This window comes from Musa acuminata, chromosome BXJ2-6, assembly GCF_036884655.1.
Source record: "Musa acuminata AAA Group cultivar baxijiao chromosome BXJ2-6, Cavendish_Baxijiao_AAA, whole genome shotgun sequence".
Lineage (NCBI taxonomy): Eukaryota > Viridiplantae > Streptophyta > Magnoliopsida > Zingiberales > Musaceae > Musa > Musa acuminata.
This window is the reverse complement of record NC_088343.1, coordinates 37,838,841-37,855,048: the sequence shown is the minus strand read 5'-3', so window position 1 is coordinate 37,855,048 and position 16,208 is coordinate 37,838,841. Positions and strand designations below refer to the sequence as shown.

At 39.0% G+C, this 16,208-nt stretch overlaps 2 protein-coding genes across 3 annotated transcripts; one reads left to right on the top strand and one right to left on the bottom strand.

Annotated features, from left to right (window-relative positions):
- Positions 1-3,638: 3,638 nt before the first annotated feature.
- LOC135613637 (uncharacterized) lies at positions 3,639-4,916 on the bottom strand. The gene has a single exon (XM_065110667.1). The coding sequence runs from the start codon at positions 4,568-4,570 to the stop codon at positions 4,109-4,111; it is 462 nt and encodes a 153-aa protein (XP_064966739.1). The 5' UTR covers positions 4,571-4,916; the 3' UTR covers positions 3,639-4,108.
- Positions 4,917-7,143: 2,227 nt separating this feature from the next.
- On the top strand, positions 7,144-14,827 carry LOC135615447 (hexokinase-1-like). Of its 2 annotated transcripts, none has more exons than XM_065113947.1 (9): positions 7,144-7,675; positions 10,424-10,574; positions 10,664-10,846; positions 11,079-11,153; positions 11,316-11,471; positions 11,624-11,722; positions 11,805-11,935; positions 14,022-14,118; positions 14,202-14,827. In XM_065113947.1, the coding sequence occupies exons 1-9, from the start codon at positions 7,404-7,406 to the stop codon at positions 14,553-14,555; spliced, it is 1,518 nt and encodes a 505-aa protein (XP_064970019.1). In that variant the 5' UTR covers positions 7,144-7,403; the 3' UTR covers positions 14,556-14,827. The 2 variants fall into 2 exon arrangements, with proteins under 2 accessions (XP_064970019.1, XP_064970018.1); XM_065113946.1 differs by having other exon boundaries at positions 7,145-7,675; positions 14,022-14,104; positions 14,202-14,344.
- Positions 14,828-16,208: the final 1,381 nt, after the last annotated feature.

Below are 16,208 nucleotides of genomic sequence, written 5' to 3'. Positions count from 1 at the left end.
TATCATTGGCGCTGTTCGGGTAATCGTGCCAGAGACGTGAGTAGCTTACCTTTAATGGTGGGCGGTGATGCTAATACGTTGGTCAACGAGGATGGGATCAAAGAAGTCGTCTTCTTCTTTCTCTTCCAAGCTACAAGGAGTTGACCCAAGTAGAGGCACATGACCGCATCAATGACTTCCGAAACAGAGGCCTGGATCGTGGAGGGCAGCAGAGTTCGAACTGGTACCCTGCTGGAAGAAGAACTTCCCGGGGCAAGAAGCATCAATTCACTGTGTTTTCACAGTGGTATATGTCTGTAGGAGAGTTGCGCGTCACTGTATGGTTGAGAGATGGCGACGAGGGATCACATCATTGGAACTGTGGAATCTAACAGTTCGATGTACAGTGAAGCATAGAATCTTATGAGGGGAATTCCCCCCAATGATTTGGATCACATCACATCATTGTCGTGACATGGATCACTCCCAACATAATGGTCAGTCTTTAAGGCAATTCAGAAGACTATAAATGGTGTAAAACATGATCGATTTGAATTAGTATTCACCTTCAGCTATAGCTATAGTATGACCATTATATTCGAGGAGAATTCTGTCGGATAACTTTTAGCACTCTTATTATTCTGCAAAATTTAATTCGGAGCATTTTTTGTCGTCAGAAGAGCACATCGATTCGATTTAGTCGGATTAACTTGCATAGGATTGCCGATCAAATTTGACTTATAAAATGTATATTAAAGATTTATAGTATCATTTTACGACACCAAGGCATGTATGTAAGAGATTTAGCTATAAAACATTACAAATGCGAGCATAATGCATATATATCACCATAAAAAGAAAGGAGTTTTAGCATTATATGATGTAACGTTATCATATATAAGAGCTCAGTCGCAAGCTTTAGATTACCTCTAATTCACATGTGGCGCCAACAACACCTATATCCATCCATGCTACACTTAGAATCGTACACGTGTCTCGATTCTATCCACGTAAATTATGTCCAAGTGCAATGGCATTCTGGTAAAGTTTTTATAGTCTCCAATAAATAAAATCGTATTTTTATTTTTATTTTCAAGTAAATATTGCTAATAAGCTTAGGCATTTTATATTAAAAAAACTCTTAATAATGGTATTTTATCATATGGTACCCCATGTGCCTCTTTTTTTTTGTTTTTTCTAAAATACCTAATGTGTCCGATTCAATAAATCATGTCTATCAATTTTATTAAACTGGGTGACCTAATTCAAACTTGACTAATCCAAGGGTTAGTTTGGTTCGGTCGGGATTACGATCGGGTTGGATCTAGCAAAACGGATCAGGTCCGGTTTGAGATTATGTGGATTTGAATCAAAAGACAAAGAGGGGTTGCACGAGGGTTACACCGAACGAGTGTAACCCTAGTGTAGGTGACAATGACGATCAACGCTCCTTTACAATGGTGGCAAACTTCTTTGCTTCTCTCCATGATGAGCAATGACGGTGGTGGACTCCATTACTCCTCTCTAGCAACTAGTGTCGATAACATCCTCTCCTCTTTGGCATCGACTTCTCTATAGCGGCTTCATTGGTAACATCACTAAGCAACAACAACCTCCTCTCCTCTTCGATTAGGAATGACAACATCACATCACAAGCACAAAAATAGGTTTTATAGTGAGGAAAAAAATATCTTTATATTGCCTTATATATTACAATAATCAAAAAACTTTTTATTTATATGGAAAATATTCAATCTGAATTTTGTGAACTGTTCATTCGTGTTACTAAATGAAAGATGCAATAGGTATGAGAATACAGCAACACTGTAGCTTCCAAAAGTCATGTAAATTTTGGTAATTATTAATCTTGATTTTTTACATTATCTACTAAATTTTTAATTACCTTACTTCACGCTATAACCTTAGCTTCTTCCAAGCATTTTAATGCTAATGTAAATGTTTACTTGTGTGATTTGTCATCGAAAGCTAAATGTGTTTCCACCCTTCAATGAGTAGATGACTAATTATCTAAATAGGATACTTTTGGTTAAATCTATGATCGAGAATAACTCAAGTAAAATTTGAGTGTAACTTAATAAATTTTTACTAAATCTATCAAAACTCTTTTATAAATCCTAATCTGATTCTAGTATATTTAATGTTATTTTTTTAATTTATTTTGATTTTAGGATGATAATTATCCAAATAGGAGATTTGTATTTTGAATTTATGATCGATTGTCATTAAGTGTAACTCAAAATTTTTTATCAAACATATCCAAACTGTTTTGTAAATATTTTAACATGATTATAGTGTATTTAGTATCAATTTTTATTATTTTAGGATGATTAATTATCTAAATATGGGATTTATATTTTGAATCTATGATCAAGTATAACTTAAGTATAACGGAGTATAACAAGAAATGCAACTTAATAAATTTTTACTAAATATATCCAAACTTCTTTATAAATATCCTAGCATTGATTCTAGTATATTTAATATCATTTTTTTATATCTTATTATTTCAGGATGATTAATTGTCCAAATAAGGGATTTGTGTTTTGAATATTAAATCGAGTGTAACTCAAAAAAATTTTACCAAACCAATTGAAGCTCCTTTATAAATATCATAATATGATTCTAGAATATTTAGTTTCACTTTTTCTATCTTCTTTTAATTTTTAGATGATTTCTGTTCAAATATAGGATTTATGTTTTGAATATGTGATTGAGTAAGTATTACTTAAGAAAATTTCATCAAACTTATCTAAACTTCTCTATAACTATCGTAACATGATTCTAATATATTTAGCATTATTTTTATTTTAAAATAATTTTAGAAATTAAATTATTTAAAATGGTATTATAGTTTAGGCAATATTATTACCTGGTCTAGGTCAGTACCATCGCCCATAGTCAGTAGACCATTGGATATAAATGGTACCGTCACCATTAGGTTGTGTTATGCTATGATCGAGTATAACACTAACTAGCGGGAAGGTGATGGCGACATCCTACCCTATCGATGATGTCCTAACCTAGCGATGTTGATCGCGACCATTGAGGCCCATGGAGAAGGCAAGGCCAACCTCCTACCCTAGCAACGATGATCGCGACCACTAACACTCACCAAGATAGCGGCAATGACCTCCTACCTCGTCGACGAAAGCCACTCTAATCACCAAGGCCCAACGGAAAGGCGACGACTATGACTCCTTTGACCGCTATGTTGGGTGACGATGTTCTTGATGCTAACGGTGATCATGACTAATGACAAAAAAGGTCAACTATGGTGACCTCTTTGACATTCCTATTACATTTGTCAAATAGGGTTTAGGGATGTAATTCAAGAAAAAAACAAGGGACAATCTAAACCCAAATTGAACAAATCAAATATTAATTTATTTTGAACTGATCTAGTTTGGTTCATATCGTACAAACCAGTTTAGTCAAAAAGATTCATCAACGAATATTATCTTTCATTATTTGATTTTATGAAGGGTACTTCGATTATATCATGAAAAAAAAGTACCTTTGATAAAAATTAAATATGAGGGATAAAACCCCGTTATCATAGAAAGCTTTTCTAAGTAAATTGCACTTTGTCATTAGCAAATCCAAGATTTATTTATTATATTCGTAAAAAAGGAGGAAAAACAAAAAATAAATTTCAGGCTTCATCATAAACTATTACAGTCTCACTTCAGAGACACAGCATAGCTTCCACCGTCATCCAGTTCTAGGATCCATATCATCCAACTACGACACCTGACATGGACATCTAGCGAGAGAAAGCTCGAGTTTATGCGTTCTCATGTTAAACTTAGAGCAGTGATTGGCATATATGTCGATCCACAAGTCTGACAACCTTGCATTCGTAAATGAAGGTGGTCTTTTGCACATGATTTAATGATAAAGAATGCTACGGCGCCGCTCGAGAGCCAAATAAACAGACAGCCGATGCAGTCGAAACTGTGTGCGCCACCGCAATAGTTGTTGGGAGACCACCGATTAGCATTTGCTGAAGCATTCGATCGTATCCATGGCACGATGAAACAATAAAAATATGCTACAGAATTGTCAAACGAAGACTCGGTAGTACACAGATGGAACACGAAAACCTCGATCAACCGAGGTGCGTTCCGGCGAGGATCGAGTTCGCGGCCGCGATCAGATGGAAGGATATAAACATGGCAGAAGTGGGCACGCTCAACACGAGGACGGCCATCATCCCGATGGCCACGCCCGGCCGTGTGCCCATCAGCAGCGTCTGCAACAAGCACAGGATCTCGCACACGTCGGCGTGGTAGCTGGTGTAGTACCTCTTCTCCCAGTCCATCCATCCCGACGGCGCCTCGTAATTGCTCTCCGCCATCTTCATCTCGTGGATCCTCTTCCTCAGCACGATCATGCTCCGGTCCACCAGCCCGCCGCCGCTGTACTGCCAACAGCAGGCGCGTCTCCTCGATGCGGCGGATCGGATCGAACTCGGCCAGTTTGGAACCCCCGGTCCGGCCTGCCGGCTCGGAAGTCGGGCCGGGAACGACGAAGGGTGGTGGGATGGGGCGGAGACGGAGGAAGCATACATTGCGCTCGTTGTGAGAAGGCGTCAGGAGATCGGGTGGATTTATAACAGAGGCGGCGGCATGTGAAACGGAATCTTGGGCGGGTAATTAACGGTCGACAGCCAGTGGGCAACGGGCACGTGTCGGCTGCGTATCATCTTCGAGCGGGACAACGGCGAGTCGTATGGGGAACCCAACGAGGACGTTAACGCGTGGCGTCGTCGCCACACCGATCGGCGATTTGAATTGGGTTTCTGTTTTCTTCCTTCCAAAGGCCAGAGGAAGTCATGAGGTAGCTTCCGTTAATGGATCACGACGACGAGATCATCATCGGTTGTCACGCCGCATCGGATGGCTTCAGTCGTGGAACTCTACGTCGATTCGAGTTCCTTGGCGTGCGCTGCCGTGAAGGACGGCGGAGCTCACTCGCTGCCCTGAGTGGAAACCGCTAATCATGTCCGCGACCGTGAGCCCAGAAACTGCGTTCCGGCGAGGACTGCGAGGAGAAAGAAACGCATCGTGAAGGCACGTCGGTGACACTCTGTCGCAGGCTGAGCCAAGTGCTGGCCAGCTGAACTCTTCGATGGCGAACGTAAGGAGTTGCCTTCAAAATATAATTTCTTTTACGTAGTAGGCTCAATTCGAGTTTCGAAGATTACATGCGAACATAAAAGTATATCGTTTCAACATTGATAAATATATTTCATAATTAATTATTTTTAATATTTTGATCTCAATTTTGTGCCACGGTACTACACTAATCAAATTTGGCAATCATACATTTTTTTTGAAAAAAAATAAAATAAAGTCAAAATATAATTTGACCAATACAGAGAATCAAAAAGTTTGGATGCTTCTTAGCGAATTAAGACAAATTTATCATCAAGCCATGTGATGCATGGCAAGTCAAATACTGTGCCTGTTCAAGAAAATGAAAGCTTGTAGAAAAACTAACCATATAGAAGTCCGTGATTGACCGACCACCCGCAGTCTGTCCACAACTTGTAGTACAGTTTCTAGAATTGAAAATGAACCGATATAACCCATAATTGTCAAGAAATATTACCTTTATAGTATCCGATGAAGAAGAAATAAGTACCGATAGGGAATATTTCAATAATAAACGTGGTTTGAAAGACTTAACTTATGTTATCAAGGAACTGATATGGAAAGACTTAATGTATATCTTTGAAAATATCCAACTTGGCGGACGATGCATGACCAACTCCATGTTGTCCAGGATTATATGGGTCGACATCACATAGCGAGGGTCCGAACAGGTCCACCCATATTGTTGGGAACATACAGGTCGATCACCCGTACAAGCACATCAAATAAGGTATCGACAGCCATCGATGGCCCATGTACCCTTAGGTTGACTCCGCAGGTATAAATACTGACTCTCTAACCCAGGAAAGAGATCAAACTCTTTACACAAAAAAAACTACTAACTAACTTAAGCATTAAAGGGGTTGAGTTAAGAATTCCCCTCTCGATATCGATCTATCATGTAGGAATACGGTATAGATGAAACGATTCAAGTTCTATCTCAACCATAAAAATGCTTTTGAGACATGGACGACGTAACACAACCCGATCTCGTTCCATCAGCCTCCTCTCCCAATAATCTACATGGACGACGTTATGCTTTTGAGACAACATCAAGCTGTATTGTTCCCTAGGCTACGATATAAAGGTACATAAGTAAGGAAAAAAAAAGGAAATATAATTGTGAGACACCTATGATTGTTAAATTAAAACATATGTTATTTTTCTTTATCAGTTAAAGTAATATACAACTAATATGTTGTTAGCATATCCAATGAGAGGCATGTAAAGAGGTTAGAAAATAAGCAGGGTAGTCTCAAGACTGATGATATCTCAGAGAAAATTGTATTTACGACGAGTACATTAAACTGCGCCCCGTAGAGATGCAGTTCAGAAGGTAATGCATCTTCTATATTGGTTGCTATAATGGCTTCTTCTACCTACGTTCGTCAGTGCTGCTATCTACCATCTATTGTGACGAAATACGTTCTCAAAAACTATACAATTGCATCACAACCAGATGAATCGATCACTTGGTTGCGAAAATATGGTCGGAGACCACATGAAACGAGCCCCCGGAGAAGATTCCCTCGCAGCCAATGAAAATATTTATCCTTGATGTCTCGAGCCTAAACCCTAGACGAGACGACGACGATTAGAATCACGATGACATGGAGTGAGAGGAAGAGGAGAAGAGGACAGAGAGGTAACGATGAAGTGGTAGGAGGAGAAAATTGAGAAATCGGGATAGTGAAGTAACTTGGAAAAAAAAAAAAAAGAAGATAATCTAAAAATTAAGAAGAATAAATCAAAAATTTAAATATTATATAGTCAAAGATACTATGTAGTTCAACCCAAATAATCCAAGTCAACGATGACCAACGACTGTCTTTTGTTTTCTTTTATATAAAAGATATTTATAGTATAAATGATGGGACGTCATCTGATAAAATTGTGTTGTTGAGAATTTTTTGGGTAATTGACCCAATAAACTGTAAATGGAACGAAGTGGCGGTTTTCACTTAATATATTATTTTTCCTCTATTATATCTTCTACACAGATTTCTTCCGTTCTCAGATGCAGCGAAGTCTCGTGCTGGTCTCCGAGATCTTTCCTTTCACCTCTTGGCGATCCGAATTAGGGGTAGGGAGCTGCACATTCCTCCGAAATCCCGACTTGTTGTTGTAATTTCGATCGTTCTTAGCGTCCAAAGGAAGGATCTTGGAAGACGGAGCCCGCAACCCTAGTTGGGACGTCGTCGGGGGCTTGTCGGATCGGCTTGGAATCCTAGATCGGGGGGGAGGGACATGGGGAAGGTGGCGGTGACGACGGCGGTGGTGGGCGCGGCGATGGCATGCGCGGTGGCGGCGCTCGTCGTGCGGCACCGGATGCGGAGCTCGGGCCGGTGCGCGCGTGCCGCGGCCCTGCTCAAGGAGCTCGAAGAGCGGTGCGCCACGCCCCTGGGGAAGCTGCGGCAGGTGGCCGACGCGATGATGGTGGAGATGCACGCCGGGCTCGCCTCCGAGGGCGGGAGCAAGCTCAAGATGCTCATCAGCTACGTCGACAAGCTCCCCACCGGGTACCGCCCATCTTTCTCCTCATCAGATGAAAAGGAGCATAATTTCTTCAACCGATTCTTGAAATCCAGCTGCATTTCTCATCGGATTCTTGAAATTGTGGCTTGTTATTTGGTCGTAAATGCCTTTTTTCTCCGTGACATCAATAATTTAAGTAAATTCCTGCTTGCATATCTAGATCGTACTTGGATTCATAGGGTGTGGGGGTTAAGGTGGGGGCCTTGCCCAGCTTGTGTTGTGATTGTGAATATGCCTATTGTGTCTTCTCTGGCAATAAGAGTTTTGGTTTTGATTGCAAGGATCATTTTTTCTTGATATCTCTTTCTCCCTTCTTCACGGCTCCTGTCCTAACAGGCAATTCGCAGTTTTTCTTGATATCTTTGTTGCTTCTTAATTTCTTTCCTTTTTCATGGCCACTCAACTGCATATCTGATGAAAATATTTTAATTCTTGGATTTCTGAGCAACCTGAAAAGTATTTCCTTGCGCTCATTAGGTCCTACGTTTTTGTTCTTTTGTACTGTAGATGCGTTTCTGCTTCCTCCATATATGATACCTCTCTTTTGTGCCCGGATTATGAATGGTTGACTTTGGGACGATACACATCTCGCCTAACCACACCACCTATATGTGTGTGTGTTTATATATATATGTATATGTATATATATATATATGTATATATATATATATATATGTATATTTATATATATGTATGTATATATATGTATGTATATATATACACACACACACACATATATATATATATATATATATATATATATATATATATATATATACATATACAGTATATATATAATGTAAAATGAAAAAAAATCAGAAAATAGCATCTCTTTTTGTTGCTTTTTCAAATAATTGCTCCGACATTAATATATTTCTCATGATTATAGTCTGAATGAACTATTCTAGGACATCTCTTGGTTGGTGTTCTTTTTTAATTTGGCTTATGGCAGGTTATCTGTACATTTTGTTGGATGTTATGCCTTGAGCCAGTGGAGTTCGTTCTATATCTTGCTTGTATTGTTAAGTGACCTTCTGCCTTTCACCCTTAACTGTGTAAAAACAGCTCCTGTCTCATAATCTCAGTTCAGTCAAGATGGGTCAGCCATTTAATTTTCCATGACAACTACCTCAGATCAGGTTAGAATCCAATAGTTCAAGTAGAACCAACCGTAAAAGTGATCCTTTTTCTACTGTAAACATGGGAGGATATTGATGTCAAATGCATTATTTGACTCTTAAATCCTGGTTTGCATGCAGTGACATGAACTTTGTTCTTTTCTCAATCTTTGAGTGCATAAGGCTGCCTTTACTAGAGGTTCCCATGTCACATAGATCATGATAGGGGCATTTTTATATACGGATGGGCTGGCCTACAAATATTACCATAAAGTTACTCAAGATCATGCTATTAAAAGTGAAACTTAGAAGAAAATATGGTACACATAGCTAGACGATGCTTTATATACTCTTAGCATAGATTTGAGCCATTCCTTTTTGGTTGTAATTTTTTTTGGTTCGTTACTAATTATTTACTTGTAATATGTTTCCTAGAATAGCAGTATCATTTTATTATATTCTTTTCCTAAACATGGATTTATATAAATCCATATTCCTTTTGTTAGCCCTGCATCTCTATAACAAGCATAATCCACTATATGACTAGGGCTCCTGCTTCCTATGCTCCAATTTTATGCCTCATTGAGAAAGCAACAACTATATGAATAGAATTCCAGCCACAATCGAGCGGCCCATTATCCATCTGCAGGCTTCCCTAGGCGGCTGGGATGAGCACAATAAGGTTGATGTCAGGGCCAGATGACATTTCGTAATGGTGGAATTCTTATAATAATTGATCCATTGCATACCTCATTTTATTTTGCATCAGCTGACGTTTTCCTCATAAATTAGCTTTGCCAGGTCTTGAACTTATCTATCTTGGTAGTTTTAAGGGAGAAAAAACTTAGGTTTCACTCTTTGGGAAAACCTGGCTGAAGTTGCCATTTTGCAGCTATCTCCTGGTCTCTGGGTCTCAGAGTCCTTGTTGTTTTTCAAACATTAGTTGCTAGGATGGCATTCAAGCACCATGTAGTGTTGACATAACATTTGGTTCTAGATCAGTGTAACTTTGATTAGATAGACTATTTTAAGTCTCAACTGAGCAGTGAAAGTTCAAGTAGATGGATTGTTTTAATTTCTCACCCATGGCATGCATTCTGAAGTTAAGGCTACACAAGCATTGGCATAGGACTTTTGGTTAGCTGAAGCTACCTTTTCAAGCATTCCATTCGGTGTTATCAAGGAATAGTTTGTTTTATCGAAAAGAGAAGTTTCAATTTTAGTTTGGGAGGAACCACGTTAACAATTTCTGTAAGTATGCATGTGGAGTTTGGGATATTCAAAAGACATTGTTGTTTATTATGCATATGGTATTTGCAAGTTGTTCATGAGAACAATAAGATTTTCACAGTATGTTAGAAATGGATTATCTTTTATAAAGAAATAGACATTGCTTCAGACTTGTCATTTGGGATGTAAAACTTAGGTAGTTTATGTAATTACATGTAACATTTTCACATTTGTTTACTGCTCTATATATACAAAGAAAAGCACTTCTCAAAAATGAACTTAGAGCATGGGATTATATTGTTTCTACACTTTATTGGGCACACTATAGATTTGCATCTATACTCTAAAATTATATCTTTGACACCTAGAACACTACTTTCACAGGGATGAGACAGGATTGTTTTATGCTTTAGACCTTGGAGGAACCAACTTCCGTGTCTTGCGTGTACAACTAGGAGGAAAGGAACATCGTGTTGTCAAGAAAGAACCTAAGGAGGTTTCAATTCCACCCCATTTAATGGTTGGAGGCTCAGATGTGAGTGAAGTGTTTGGTTGTTATGCTTTTAATCCATATTATATATCTGGCGGTACCTAACTTTGTTAAAATCTGAGTATGATTTTCAGGAACTGTTTGATTTTATTGCTTCAGCTTTAGCAGAGTTTGTTGCTTCAGAAGGTGAAGATTTTCACATTCCTGTCGGTAGACAGAGGGAACTTGGATTTACCTTCTCTTTTCCAGTGAGGCAAACTTCTATTGCATCAGGCACCCTTATTAAATGGACAAAAGGTTTCAATATTGAGGGCACGGTAATTTCTGAGCAGATTTTTATTTTCCTTGAGATATTATATCTTCTTTGCCATGTGCTAATTAGCATTCCTTAAAGTAGCCATTAGTGGCCCAAGCCATGCTTTTTGAGTTCACCTTTTTAAATGGACAAAAGGTTTCAACCATCCCTTCTTTATGTGTATGCTTAATCTCTTCCTTGGTTTAAAAAGAATCATTTCTCAACGTAGGTGCTGCTGCTGTTGTTGAATGCAGGTTGGGGAAGATGTGGTGGCGGAATTGACCAGGGCCATAGAAAGACAATGTCTTGATATGCGAGTTTCAGCACTGGTACATTCCTCTTGTTATTTTCCTTCTTCCAGTTTGAGATGAAGGCTCAATTGACTGAGATTTCAATATGTGGCTCCTTGACTATGTGGTTAATCAATTTTTGCTATGGTCTTATCTAGATGACATTGGGTGAGATAACAATGGAAGTAATTTTTAATGTAGGTTAATGATACAATCGGGACATTAGCTGGGGCAAGATACTATGATAATGATGTAATTGTTGGTGTGATATTAGGCACTGGTACAAATGCAGCCTACGTAGAGAGAGCCCATGCGATACCTAAGTGGCATGGTCTCCTACCCAAATCAGGAGAGATGGTAAACAAACTCTTTTGCCTGACTTCAAAAGTTATTTCTTTTTCCTCCTCGGATTATGGCAGATTCAACATATAGTAAAACAAGGTTCGTACTATATAGCTCTTGGCAAGGTTTATTGACTCCCACTACGTTTTTAAATTTTGCTGTTATAGGTTATCAACATGGAATGGGGGAATTTCAGGTCATCTCATCTTCCTACGACAGACTATGATCAAACATTAGATACCGAGAGCTTAAACCCTGGTGAACAGGTGATGTGGATATAGATGACTGTCCTTTTTATTATGAGGATTTGTAGAGATGCTAAATATTCAAGTAATTTTGTCATGACAGATTTTTGAGAAGTTGATCTCTGGAATGTATCTGGGAGAAATTTTACGTAACGTGCTTCTGAGATTGGCTAATGAAGCTGCCTTGTTCGGAGATAGTGTTCCACCAAAACTTGAAACCCCATTCATACTAAGGTATAATTTACGCTGTTATCAAGGAATTATTACACTTTGTGCATAGATTCAGTTAAACAGGCATTAATGATTTAATGCATTCTGGAGAGATTTACTGCAGTTAATTGGCTAATTATTGTGGATCACAAAGATCATGTAGATAAGCTCTCTAGAAATATACTGGTGTAGATAACGATTTTAGTGCCATCAATTTTATCAAATTGTTGGAATCAAAGTTTTGGCCATTCTGCTTCTGTTGTTTCTTTTTCTTTGAACCTAAATATACCTGACTGGTGTAACAATGGCTGAACACCAGCATCCAAATTGTGCATATATCATATGCCTGCATAGTAGACCAATTTGCCTTTTGAGTTCTGGCTGTGGAAGAGAGGAGTCATAGACGAGGGGAGAGAAGGAAGTTTGCTCTGATGGCACACATAATCTGCCTGTGTTTTTTACGTTCTTTTTATAAGCCTTCTAAATGCTTCAAGGCCATGACACAAGTTTCTCTTCTTAGAAGTCACTTCATAGGCTGGTACATCAGACATATCCAGTATATTGAGTTAGAAATTGTCATATATGTATTGACTACATGTAAGCACCATATTTTGTCATTTTTGAAATAAAACTTGGTTCAGGTTTGTGTTAGATATGATATTTATCGGATCACTCTCAGGCTGTTCCCAGTGGTAGTTGCATATATTTGATATGTCCACAAAATTTTCAGTGTTCCATGTTTTTTCAACTTGTGTACACAACATTATGAAGTGAATTTGTTGTGGTATCTATCATAATATGTTTTCTCCCTTTGATAAATATAGCAGTATTATGTAAAGCTGACAGTGATCTAGTAGGGATGACAAAGGGTCGGGTTCTGCTCCTACATGACCCATTTAAGCTGGATTAAGGTACTTGCTAGTTGAGTCTAGGACAAGTGCTGGCAGGAAAGTAGGTACCAGAGTTGGGTCTGAGATGAGTAGTTTATGCGGGTTCAGAAATAAATAGCGAGAAAGTCATGGGTAATCTAGCATTTTACCATTTCTAGATAAGTGCTTATGTTATCAGATCAGGTGATGCTGTCTTTCAAAAATCATGCTACAAATACCATCACTGGTACACTTTCACACCCAAAATGAAGCCGTTCAAATTAGATGTTGTTTCACAAAGAGCCAGTACAGCGAAAAGTCTAGAGCATTGTACATCAATGAAATGCTTCTACTGATTTATCTGTAATATTTGTTTTTTCTTTCATAGTTTGACATGAGGTCCAAATATTAAGCATTGTCCCTGACTTATTAATTATATTAGGCAAGGAACAGTTGCTTTATAAAGTTTACCAATAAAATATCTCTATAACATTGGCAGAGAACAGTTTGTTTCAGATCAGCTTCAGCCATTTTGGAGTCTAAACTGAAAATTGATTTGCTTTTATCTGAATTGGCAAAATGGTCTACGTCGTAGAATGACAGAAATCTGCTGGTTTCAGTCAGTTCACCGGAAAGTGGAAACCTATTATACCCAAGTTGTCATGGACAAATTCTGAATGACAATTCTGTGAACTTTCTTTAGGTCCTGTTCCCAACCTCTTTTTATCTATAGCAAATATAAGCAATTAAGGGATCTTCTCTGGAACCTTCCTTCGTTTCATTCATTCTTCTGGCAGATACACTGCTCAAGTTGAGAATGTGGGAAGTTGTTCTTGAAACCTGGCATATTTGTGAATTGCAGTTTGTTTAATATTCTTAGATCAGAAATATCTCAAGGCTTTGGTCAGATAAAATTTGAATCTCAAATTTCTTTTTGCCCATTGTTTTCTTATACCTGAGCTGCTACTCTAAGTTTGAAGATTCCATTAACTGAAATTTAAAAGCAAGATCAAGAAAATTTTATTGGTTAATTTCGTTGTCTAAATTTGTGATAACTAGCAGATTGTTGCAGTGATTTAGGTTGAATTTTTATTGATTCTGTAAAAATATGCTTATATGTGATTGAATTGGTGGGCTATAGCTCTCTCCTATGATCAAAAATTGTTTTATGTTGTCAAGTCTTGGTCTCTTCCAGATTTTTCAAGAGCATTCTGAACAAGTTTTTGAGATGAGATTTGCAGGACCCCAGTCATGTCAGCCATGCATCACGACAACTCACCTGATCTTAAAGTAGTTGGGACTAAACTGAAGGAGCTCTTTGGGGGTATGATCACTTTTGTTCCCACTGTACGTGCTTGGCAGCCGGTTGGCTATAGTTGTCATATTTTTCAAGAGTGTTTTGCTTTCTCTTTGCATTCCAGATCCCTAACACTTCCCTCAAGACACGAAAAGTGGTAGTCCAGGCATGCGACATCATTGCCAAGCGTGGGGCTCGCTTGGCTGCTGCTGGCATTGTTGGTATCCTGAAGAAGATCGGGCGCGATTCTGCAGCCAAGGATGGTGGTGACACTCCGAGGACGGTCGTTGCCATCGATGGCGGGCTCTATGAACACTACAACATATTCAGCGAATGCTTGCGAAGCACGGTGAAGGAGATGCTTGGAGAAGAGGCCTCGGCTTCTGTTGTCATCAAGCTGGCCAATGATGGGTCAAGTATCGGAGCAGCTCTCCTTGCAGCTTCCCACTCTCAGTATCTAGACGTTGGAGAGTCCTAAAAGGGTATCTAGTTCAAGCAACCTTTTGTACATAACCATCGAAACCTCGTATCCTTTTCTCTCTTGTATCTTAATTTAACCATTGCGGTAGTATATATAATGGTAGAGGGAACACGACGTGGTCACCTCATAGAAGGAAGCACAACAGAATCTTATATAGAGGACGTTGTTGCTGTCCTGCCCCTCTTGTGTCCGTTTCTTTCTCTTTTCTTTTGCTATTGTCTCTTCACTATTAACCAATAAATGGAGGGGATACAATAAGTTTTGAATTCTGTGGATTTGCTGTTGTCTTTGCAGCTGTTTCTTTGCCAGAAATGTTCGCTCTCTGTGTTCATTCGGTGATTTCCTTATGCCATAATACGTGTTGGTAATGTCCTCTTTATTTTCCTGGCATTGGAGATTGGATTTTGTAGCTCAGCTTCTCATTGTGGTAGAGGAACTGAGTTGTCTTCACTTGGGCGATTGCAGCGTAGCAAGATTTGCACATCGACAGTGAGGAAGAATTGAATTTGAGTGATTGTAGCGTACTATTACTAATTTGAGGTTAAATATTTTGGTTTCATAATTAATTCTCATTAAGTTAATTGTTCTATCAAGTCTGATCCTGATATATCATCATATTAGAAGCGGCTAAGAAATATCATTAAGAAAAAACTATCCAATGGGATATTTGGGATTAAATATTTTGATTTGATAATTAATACTCAATAAGTTAATCATCTCATCAAGTTTGATCATGATAAATGATATCGGAATCCATATGGTATTAGACGTCCCGATAAATGATACAAGAACCGATCTTGTATTGAACATGATAAAAAAATACATAAGAAAAAAGAGGTTAGAAGATGTGTCATAAAAATATCACTGGATTAGAATTTTACATGCACGGCAACACGTACGAAAGGGGATACAGAAAACTTCATCGCCCTGATCGGAAAAGCATCGGCTTCCTGCTCGTTCGCATTCTTGGTGATGAACTGATCCAATCCAAGCATGTCCACTGTATTCCCACAAGCCAGGCACGTCCTTGACTGCCTCTTGTATCTTTCCCATCCATATGTCTCTTCTTTGGACGCTCTTCACGTACAGGTCTTTCTTTTGCCCGGGAACGTAGTTTGGTCCCATGATTCGAACTCTGCTTCCTGTTGAAGCCTTCCGGGAAAAGACTTGTCTGAAAGCGAAGAATCCGCCCTTGTCCGAAGCTGGAATCATCTTCGATACATACGGCATAAGAGGGCCGTCCTGATCACAGTTTCTGATTGCATTTGTATACACATCATCGAGTGGACCTTCGTACACGTTCTCCGCACGATACTTTTGTGCCTTGGCAGGAGAAGGAAGGTGGAAGATATCATCTCAAAAAGGGCATCGCTTGCCGGCAGCCAAGCTTGCATGAACCTCTTCGTTAAAGCTTTACCCGTCAGTTGTCTCTCCTCTGCTATCATGGTGACACCAAGTTTCTGCAGCATATGTCACCCACCACCTCTCTTTCTGATCCGTCATGCAAAGATCGATGATTTGCCCGGTTGGTTCATAGCAAAGTTGGACAACGCTTACAGGTAGGAGAATCCGTGTTCTTCAACTCATCGACTCCAAATTTGGCTGCATACTTCTTGGCAAAGCCCAGCCATGCAATGCAATCCAGCAGAG

Excerpts from the sequence above, each read along its gene's own strand:
- LOC135613637 (XM_065110667.1), bottom strand. The coding sequence starts at position 4,570 with ATGTATGCTTCCTCCGTCTCCGCCCCATCCCACCACCCTTCGTCGTTC.
- LOC135615447 (XM_065113947.1), top strand. The coding sequence starts at position 7,404 with ATGGGGAAGGTGGCGGTGACGACGGCGGTGGTGGGCGCGGCGATGGCA. Across the intron at positions 11,154-11,315 it reads ATATGCGAGTTTCAGCACTG|GTTAATGATACAATCGGGAC; the intron begins GTACATTCCTCT and ends TTTTTAATGTAG. Across the intron at positions 11,936-14,021 it reads GAAACCCCATTCATACTAAG|GACCCCAGTCATGTCAGCCA; the intron begins GTATAATTTACG and ends TGAGATTTGCAG.